The sequence below is a fragment of the Trypanosoma grayi genome (assembly GCF_000691245.1).
Source record: "Trypanosoma grayi strain ANR4 Tgr_659_V1, whole genome shotgun sequence".
NCBI classification, from domain to species: Eukaryota; Euglenozoa; class Kinetoplastea; order Trypanosomatida; family Trypanosomatidae; genus Trypanosoma; species Trypanosoma grayi.
Genome location: NW_008826278.1, coordinates 1 through 9,839, shown reverse-complemented (window position 1 = coordinate 9,839; position 9,839 = coordinate 1). Strand labels below are relative to the sequence as shown.

The following is a 9,839-nucleotide window of genomic DNA, read 5'->3' as shown; positions in this document are numbered from 1 at the left end:
GTGTGTGTGTGTGTGTATTTGTGTACAATAATTCCCCTTTTTTCCAAGTAGTGAAAATGAAAAAAAAACATTACAACACATAGAAAGAAATCAACCTAAAGAAAGCGGCGCACCGCCGATGCATGTGAAATTGATATGACGAAGGAGTTTTCTAGCACACACCTGTTGTGCAAAAAGCAAACGAGGGAGAGAAGATAACAGAGAGTGAAAGCGAAATAAAACGAAAAAAAAAAGAAAGAAAACAAAAGAGTTCAATAAAGATTGAGGCCTGAGTGGACAAAAAAAAAAAACAAAAACAAAAAAAGACAACAACCAAAAACAAAAAAAGAATCAAGATATAGTAGATATTGCTATATCTACTAAACGTATATATATGTATATATATATGAAGGAAAGCGTATATAAGAAGAGAGGGGAACTAGCGATATGGAATCGCATGCCTCTTGTTTTCCCAGACCTTTCGCAACCTGGGGTGCCGCAGCTTCCATTGAAATGCATTGTTGCGAAACATGCTCTCCTCTCGCTTTTCCATCCCCCAGCACACCCACGCGCACACACACACACGCAGAGGGAGAGGCACAAAGCATGCCTCTTTTCTCTTTGCCGCAAAAAACAACAACAACTTCTTTATAAACTCCGTCGTGGCCCTATTTCGTAATCTTTTTTTTTTTTGCCTTCGTTTCAGTCCAGTTTATTTCACTTTTGTTTCACTTTCTGGTGGCGGCGTATGCGCACAGAGAGAGAGAGAGAGAGCGCGCGAAAAAAGAAAACATAGTCGAATCAATATATATATCAACCTCCCACTACAACCCCCCCCAAAAAAAAAACAAAAGCAACAAAAAAGATGGAAAGAACGCCGCACGCAAAAAGCAATGCGCAGACCGTGTACGTGTGTGCCACAAGGGCCACACAAACGCCCGTCAGCTTGTCCCTCGCACCCCACTTGCTTCAGGCCGCCTGCCTGTCTGCGCGCATGGAGGGGCGCCGCTGGCCTCCCCCAGCCCATCGTCACAGCCACGCACATGCACCGAGAGAAGCCGGGGCACCCCCAGGCACCATCGGTAGCAGCGATGGCACGAATGAAACCGGGGAGAGGCACGCGCAGCAGAACTCGCACCTGCCGCTGCAGACCAAAAAAGAAAAAAACACCCACAACCACAACATTAGAAAAAGCCTCTATGGGTCGCAGAGCTCAGCCGCTGCACCCCCGCCCCCTCTGGCACCCGCACGCACAACGACTCCCGCCACAGGTCCCCCTCCTTACCTTTCATGTATGTCTCATCTGTCTGTCCGTGTATTTCCACACCCGCGTACCGCAGGGGTATGCAGCCGCACGGTCACCCGCGTGTTCGGTGTGCGGGCGGCGACGGGCAGATCGAGAGAGAAGCAAAAACAAACAAAAAAACGAAACGAAAAGAAACACACACACCAAAGAACAACAACAACAACAAAAAGGAAACGAAACCAAAAAAGAAAAGGAAACAACGGGGTGGCAGAACCAAAACAGGAAGTAGGAGGGAGTGAACACCATAAGAAGAAACAAACAAGAAAACAAGAAAGAACACAAACAAAACGAAAAAAAAAAACTGAGCAGAAGCAAGCACGCACAGAATACGGTGGAGAAGAAAATAATGAATATAGTGAAAGCCCAACACTCGCAGGGATGCGTATTGCTTTCATTCATGCATTCCTTCATCTGCCCACAGTACACAAGCGAGAAAAAAAAAGAAGTATGCTGGAACACGTAGACAACAAAAACACCACCAAGAGCAGAATAAAATAATCCGCACGATACCGAATTCACCTGCGTGTGTGCTTGTTTGTTTGTGCCGCGGCAGAAAGGGAGAGAGAGAGAGAGAAATAAAGAGAACACATTGAGGGAAGTGTGGAGGTTGAGCAGATGGACATCCACAAATAACTTCCACTATCTTTCTTTGCACATTTCAGAACCCAAACTGGCTGTAGAAACGCACCGCTAGTTTGCAGGAATGACTATTACCAGTCACGGTCAGTGGTGGTAGCGGCCACCACGCCGTGAAGATTCATCACCCGTGCCGAAGTGCATGCTGCTTGTGCCGCTGACACTGACGTTGACATTGCCACCGTTGTTGTTGTCGGCGTTCCACTGGTAGTTGCTGGGGTAGGTCCGCGACCTGTAGCGAATGCCACCAACACCACCACCAGCAGCACCACGTCGCCGCTCAGAGCCGCGTTTCTTCTTCCCGAACTCCTCTTCCCACCACTCGTTGCATTCCCACACCCAACATCGCATTGCGACTTCTGTACGCATTGAATGCTCCGGTGGAGCAGGACAAGCCTTTTTTAATAAATACTGCGGCTTCCTGTTGTTGGTGCCTGACATCGGACTCTTGTTGAGAATTCCACCAGCGTACAACTCCTGCAAAGCAACGATGCGACTGTACCAATTCAAACAAGAGAAAACGAGCAAACTCTCGGCGTACCGGGAATCGGATGACAACACAGCCACCGCAATATCGTACGGAATCGGCGGGGGCAACATCCTCTTGAACTTGAGCACAGCGTTCGGCGGTCTTCCACATTGCATCCTTGCCATACTCTGTGGATGCCATGGGCGGCCACGAACCATCGAACTCCCTGTCTGCCCAAGGAAACAGCGTGGGACAGAGGGCGGAGTGTCGGAGACCCCCTGGTTCTGAAAGGCGAACGCCTGAGCGACGCAGCTCCATTGTGAAAACAACTGTGATTGGCCCATCCCCACTGCTGCCGGGGCGCCAAAATCAGATTGATCATCGAGGCTCAGCCTGCTGCGTAGAGAAGCTTCTGTTGCAGCCTCCGGAAGCCGATAGGGGGTCACGGCCTGCCATGCAAAGTCGCTCTGCGTTCCCGAGACGCTGGGGAGGACATGGTATTCGTCCATGCTGTGAGGAATGGGCCCAGTGTGAGCCACACACTCAGTGCCAGGTGAGTGAAACTGCATAGAATCCTTATGTTGTGGATACAGATGCCGTGCATCGTTGGTGCTCAGACAACCCGCAATGAGTTCTGGGGAATCCATCGTCGACGACGACGACGACGCGGCGCTATACCCTGTGTTGGCTTGACGAAGAGGTTGCGACCCCATGGCAGGAAAGGGCCTACCATAAACGCCCAAATTTTCGTAGTAACTCGATGCGAAGTCATCGTAGGTCCACTTCTCAATCGCATAGTATGGATTCCTTGTGTACCCCCCACCACCGGGGGATGACATCACCGCCAGTCCCGGCGAACTGCAGACGCTAGAGCCCTGGAAACTCCTGGGGCAAGCGCCAGTACACAGGGGCTGCGGACTGCGGGGGCATGAGTAACTCTCAACGGCACTCGGGGACCGCGCGAGTTGCATGGGCTTTGTCGCAGAGGGGTGCATTTGGCGGGTTATTGTATGTGTATGCGTGTGGCTTTCTTCTCAATGCCGGGGAGCACTCAGCTCGTGCGAAATTCTCTTTATGTTTTTCTTCTTCTTTGGCTCTTCTTATTGGTTGATGCCGCCGATGTTGACGATGCAGTAAACCGATGCGTGAAGCTGGCGACGAACGCTATTCGTTTGCTGAAAAACTCAATCGTCTCAGGTCTGCAGAGGGCGGGCGCGGCAAAAAACCGAAAACAACAACAACAACAAAAAGCAAAGCAAAGAAAAAAGAGAAACAGGAAGGACGCACATTGCTGCAGTGAGAGGGAGCACCAGGCACATGCCTGCGAACACGCGGGGAACACCCACGCAACGCTGTTACGAGAAATGACAGCTAGAACCTCCAAAGACGCCTCTAAAACAAACAAACAAAATAAAAAAGAAATCTATATCCCGTCTGAAAGAAAAAAAAAAAAAGTGAGCACAGAGACACAACGACACCTTTTTTTTTCTTCTTGTTGTTGTTGTTGTTCTTCTTCTTCTTCCCCTTGACCGTGATGGCGCTTCCAGAGAGGCGGCCGTGAGAATGGGCACACTTCGCTCCTTTATTCTAGAGGTCGGGTACAGTAGCGAACAAGCGAGCGAAGGAACAAAGCAGGGAGTAACAGAGTGAACGGAAATCAGAACAAAAAAAAAGGGGGGAGGGGGAAAGGGGGAGCAGTTTTTTTCTTTTGTATTTGGTTTAGTGCTTAAATATGCCAGCAAAGCATCTCCAAAGGCTACTCTTGATGAGAATACAGGTTTCTACACCATGGCGCTTTCACTGAAGGTAGAGGATAATTACTTGGCACCGGCCAAACATCAAGAACAAAGGGTGTGGTAAGGCAAGCACACAGAGGATTCCTCTCAAGAAAAAAAAAATGGTGTCATTCATACATACATTGTAGAGATCGGCGCCCGACAAGTCCCGGACGTTATCGCGGTACGGCCACATTGCTATCTAATCAACGACCAGGCAAGCCGAAAGAGTGCGGTGCACGCTGAAGCTACTACCGATGCTGATATTGATCTTGTTGATGAATCAAAAAGTCTCCCTGATGATTGGGCTCGAGCGATTGCTGATACTGGTAGTACTGTTGATCACGGTAATGCTGCTGCCGCTGCTGCTGCTGCTGCTGCTGCTGAGCGTAAGCATCATTCTTGTGATGATTGTGACGATAATAATAATAAGGGAGATAATGGCGAGGATGGGAATACGAAGCCCCACCCCTGCCATGGTGATGATGATGATGATGATGATGATGATGATCTTGGGGGTATTGGTAGTGCAGCAGGCGTTGCTGCTCCTGCAGCTGTTGGTGCCATTGTGTCAGGTAAGCGGGGGATCGGGAGACGGTGGTGCGCATGTACCAACTCTTCACACGATCCACATCTTCGTCAAGCACGGACGTGGCGTACGGGTCCCACGAGAACCGGCGGAGCTCCCCTGAAAGCCGTACGGCGAGTCGCCGCCGCAGCAGGCGCCGGATACTCTCCATCGTCCACGCCTCCGCATCACACACAGAGCCGCCGTCGGCGGCATCACGCGGCTGAAAATCGGAGTGCGGGGGCGGAGTGTCCGCCTGTGCTCGCTGCTGTCCGTTCGCCATCGTAGTGTTGTTCCGATCGATGCCTCTTCCCTGCTACAGTCCCCTGAATGCTTTAACGAGTATTCCCAAGTGAAACTATGTGTAACTGAGAGTGAATCTAAGCGGTGGCGAGCAACTGAGATCTCCTGTTCTTTCTTTACTGTATGAATGCCGCAAGAATCTGTTGGCTCTGTTTCGCCCTAGACTTCCCTCTTCCCTGTTGTTTGGGTGTTGCAGTCGCACACGGAGCACTATTGCAAGCCGCCACAGCAGGCAGCAGCGATCACAGCAAATCATGCGGGGAGGGAGGAGGAGGAGGAGGGGACAACAGTGAGAGAAAACAGTGGGACACAACAGATACCCGCGCGCACACGCGCATGCGCGGCTCCACACAGCACAGGAACGCGCCTCCCCCCCCACACCCACACACACAACCTACACCCCACGGGAGGCCACCGCGCACACCAACACGGGCGGGGGAAAAGGAAGGCAAGGCACACCACAAACACACAGTGAAAGGAAAAAAAGATAACAACAACCAAAAAAAAAAACATTAGAAATGGAGAAAAGAAAAAACGGGAGGGAAGGATGGTGATGGCGCAATTCAAAGGAAAGACCCAATGAAGAAAGCGAATATATGAAGCAAGCTGCATGCCATTCACAACAATCCCTCCCCACGCTGTGACTACACATGCGGTGGCGCAAAGGCAGAGGCGCCCCGCCCGCCTACAGCCGCAGAGGCACCACCACCACCAACAACAACACACAGACACCCACACAACCACGGAAGCAAGTAAAAATGAAACACACACAAAAACTAGAAGGAAAGGTATGCATCTTTGTGCTTTTCTGTCTCAACGCAGCCATTCGTATCACCTCTCTTTGTCTACGTCTCCTGATGCACGTAGATACGCGTGCGCGAACATGCCGCTTCCCTCGCCCCTCTATCTCCCCACGGCACGTAAAAGGGCAACTGGCAGCGGGGAGTTTGGGGGGGCACAGCAGGAGATGGCACAGCCGATCCCATTACATATGCACACCGCTCTTACCCAGAGAGACCATGTAATATAAGAAGGCACTCTCGCCAAGCCCCGTCCATACTCGTTCCTGGTGGCGGGCTGACGTTTCTTCACACATGCACACATCGTTATATATTCACACACACAGGCACCCTGCCCGCACACCTCCAGACACACAAACACGTCCTCTGAGTGGAGGAGAAAACAAGGTACCGACGGGGAGCGGCGGCAGTCCAGGAAAGAAGAAGCAAAAAAAAAAGCAGTCCATGCATGCATGCCTGCCGTATTCACAGTTTCAACCGTTGTACTCGCCTGTGCCCCCCCCCACCAACAAAAAAACAACAACAACAACAGCGATAAGCGACGGGCAGAAGAGTATACTTTTCGTTTCAATTTTTTTTTTGTTTAGTTTCTCCTCTCCTGGCTCCTTCGTCAGTTTAAGAGAGGCCTTCTCCACTGCATCTTAGCGATCGCTGTTCGCCTTGTTTCTGTTTTTTTCTCTCTTTTTCAAGAATGCGAAACCTACAAGAAACCAAAAAAAAAAAAAACTTCATTCTTACCTTTTATTTACCTCCTTTCTCTTTCCTTGTCGCCTCATCCCCCACCCAATGCTTTTTTTTCCCCCCGTGGCATATGCCGCCTTACGCACACACACACACACACACGCATCACCTCACCCGCTCTGCAGAAACGGCGGGGAGCACCACACCAACGCCACGAGCCCGTCGTGGAACTTGTCAACCTTCTTTTGCATCATACCGCAGCGCTCACTTGCCTCACGCAGCCACACGGGCGACACCACCTGCTCCGGCTGCACCACTACCTGCATTGTGCGGCGCAGCGACTGCTCCTCCAGCAGCGCCGCCCGCACCCAGTCCGTCGCCTGTTCCCATAACCTGCGCTTCCCCAGGTGCTGCCTGTCTAATGGCAGCAAGGCACCAGCAGCAGCGGCAGAGGAGGGAGACGATAACAGCGACGACGGTAGCAGCAGCAGCTCTGGAGAGTACGCTGCGTCCGGGACGTTGACTCCAGGAGCTGCGCGCGCCTTTTCATCGGAATTGGACAGGTGTTTCTCTCCATTCTCATTCAGCATCGTCATTCCGGAGTCAAAGGTGGGGTGGGTGACGTCGATGCGCACATCGTAGAGGTCGCCGCTCGGCTCATCCTCCGAGCGGCCACCGAACAAGAAAAATCGGAAGCCGGGCAGCACAGGGTCCGCGCACATGGCCGCCATCGTGCGCCCCACTGGAGATGCCGCGTCGATGTCCATCACCAGCGCCAAGTTGGGCGGGGAAACTGGCTCCTGCTCTGGGCCCGCCTTGGGCGGTGGTGCACCACCGCCCCCCTGCACTGAGAGCAAGGGGGAGGGTGAAGGGGAGGAGGAGGAGGAGATAGCACTCGCCCTGAAGTACCCCGCGGGGAACGCCGGCATCTTGCGTCGCGAGCTCATACTCACCACGCGCCATACGTGGCGCACGTAGTTGTAGACGTGCATGTCCTTGTGCGTTTCAATAGCCCCCTGCGTGTCAAAGGTGAAGCCACCATGGACAAAGATGTCGGAGCCTCGGCTCACCATCACCGCGCCGGTGCGCCACCGCGCGGTGCTGTTGTGCTCGACGCAACTCTGCGGCACCGCCGTCGGATGCCTGCATCGCTTGTCGTCACGCCGCACATCCAGCAAGGCCTTCACGAAGTCCATGATGCGGCGCCCCGGCTCTGCGTCGAATGGGTGCAGGAAGAAAGCACGCATCCACTGCAACGGCGTCTCCTCACGCACCATGATCCACTGCCGCGTGTACGCGTTCAACACCCAGAGATCATTGTAGAAGCACGCCTTGTCACGCCCGCCAAAGATAAAGAAGAAAAAATCCTTGCAGACGGCGGAACAGGCACGCCGCCGCCCAGGAAAGGTGAGCGGCGCCACGTCCGGAAGCTTCACCACCACGCGCTTCTCATCTTCCGTGTACTGCCGCCTCCCCATCGACAGTGGCGGCGCCGACAAGTAGAGAAAGTACGTGCTGTTGAAGGCCGTGCTTTCTTGCATGCCGCCGAAGACAACCACAACCTCCGTGGTTTGCCGTGACTGTTGCTGCTGCGGGGCCGACGCACCTTCCCCGGCACCTACCCCTTTCGCGTCGCCCTCATGCGTAGGAATAAGAAGTGTCTGCGCCACTGATCCCCACATCGTTGGCAGCGGGTGGTCGAGGCACAGCTTCTTCCACAGTCGCCGCTCAATGTCGAGCTGGTACGCCAGCAGCACGTTGTTCTCACCGCTTGTGATGCCGCCATGTACGAAAAGATATCGCCCACCACCAAAGAGCGCGCCACACTGACCGAACGCTTTGGGTGGCATGCTGCCCTCCAACACCCCGGTGGCGACGGCGGTGCCGCGGCAAATAAGCTCCACCCACCGCTGCTCATCAATCAAATACTCCCACGTGTCGTTGAGGAGATCTAGCGGTCCAATACCAAGCCCACCGTGCAGGATGAGACTACGACGGGCTTCACACGGAAGAAGAAGATGCCCACTGCGCGCCACTGGCACTTGACGCAAGGGCTGCTGCAGCTCCTTCAATGTATGCAGGCCGACACCCCCGCCGCTCGTCACGGGGCGAGGCATCGGGGCCTGCTGCTCTTTGAGGGAAGCCTTCTTCCCGGCGTTCTCAGATTCACCTTTCATCAACGGCGTATTCCTTTCGACAGCCCATCCATTGATCAGATTGTTGTGGAGCTGGAAGTAGGAGATACTGTACTTGTGCTCTAGTGCGGCTAACGCAGACTGCCAAGTTTTTGCGTCATCGCCATCCATGAGAGAAGAGCCACTCTGAATACTCATCCTTGACGTCACCGCAATTGAGCTTTCCTTTCCTCTCCCCTTCCCGGTGCTTGATGCACACTACTACTAAACAATATTCTGCTTTATCAGAACCACCACAACAACTGCTGTGCTAATTATTCCTGCCAAGCGCAGAAACTATTGTATTGCTTTTGCGACGAACCGAATCTTGTGTTAATCACCTCTAGGTGGATACTTTCCTTCGGATTTATGTATACTTATATATATATGTTTAGTGTGTGCAGCAAAGGTGTCAAGGAGAGAACAGGAGCATTTCATCGCCGCCGCTGCTGCCGTGACTGGAGGGAATGCAGCCCCCCACTCTCTCAAGGGTGAAGTTTGGCGGAAAAGAAAGCAAAGTGAATCTCGATGCGCACCTCAGCACACACACACACACACACACATATATATATATATATACATGCATACGTGCGTCTGTGCCCGAGTGTGCGTACGCAAACCTCTTACACGCACACATACACATCGAAACCCACGCGTGCACACAACCGCAAACACACCCCGAGGGGAAGTGCGTGAGAATTGAACCGACCAAGAAGAGAGTAGAGCCGAAAACAAACCGAAAAAAAAAATCAAGGAGCCGGAAGTGACAAATGAACCAAAAAAAAAAATTGGAGTTATGTTAACTTCGTCCTTCGTGTTTGCGCCTGGAAAAGTGATGCAGAGCCGTACAGCGGTTGGCGGGGGTAACACAAAGGCAACACCAAGGAACCCAAAAGCGAACGTGATTCGGGAACTGCCGCTGCAAGCGCAACATCTGACGTGCTCGTGCGGGCAGCTTGATGGCAGGGCACACAACAGCAGGGAGCTGTATGGAGAGAAAAATATATAAACCAAGAAACATATGGAGACTGCGCATACACACACCCAACAACAACAACAACAACAACAACAAAAAACCGCAAACAATCACACATGAAAAGCAGCGGACACGCGTACATAAGCAAAGACACACACACACACACACACAC

At 52.5% G+C, this 9,839-nt stretch overlaps 3 protein-coding genes across 3 annotated transcripts; all 3 read right to left on the bottom strand.

Moving 5' to 3' along the window:
- Positions 1-2,008: 2,008 nt before the first annotated feature.
- Positions 2,009-3,361, bottom strand: DQ04_06591020 (hypothetical protein; the record flags this gene model as incomplete). The annotated part of the gene is made up of 1 exon (XM_009314782.1): positions 2,009-3,361. One exon carries the CDS (start codon positions 3,359-3,361, stop codon positions 2,009-2,011), a length of 1,353 nt encoding a protein of 450 aa, XP_009313057.1.
- A 1,055-nt stretch (positions 3,362-4,416) lies between these two features.
- On the bottom strand, positions 4,417-5,016 carry DQ04_06591010 (hypothetical protein; the record flags this gene model as incomplete). The annotated part of the gene is made up of 1 exon (XM_009314781.1): positions 4,417-5,016. One exon carries the CDS (start codon positions 5,014-5,016, stop codon positions 4,417-4,419), a length of 600 nt encoding a protein of 199 aa, XP_009313056.1.
- A 1,671-nt stretch (positions 5,017-6,687) lies between these two features.
- Positions 6,688-8,850, bottom strand: DQ04_06591000 (hypothetical protein; the record flags this gene model as incomplete). Its single annotated transcript, XM_009314780.1, has 1 exon — positions 6,688-8,850. The coding sequence occupies one exon, from the start codon at positions 8,848-8,850 to the stop codon at positions 6,688-6,690; it is 2,163 nt and encodes a 720-aa protein (XP_009313055.1).
- Between the last annotated feature and the right edge of the window lie 989 nt (positions 8,851-9,839).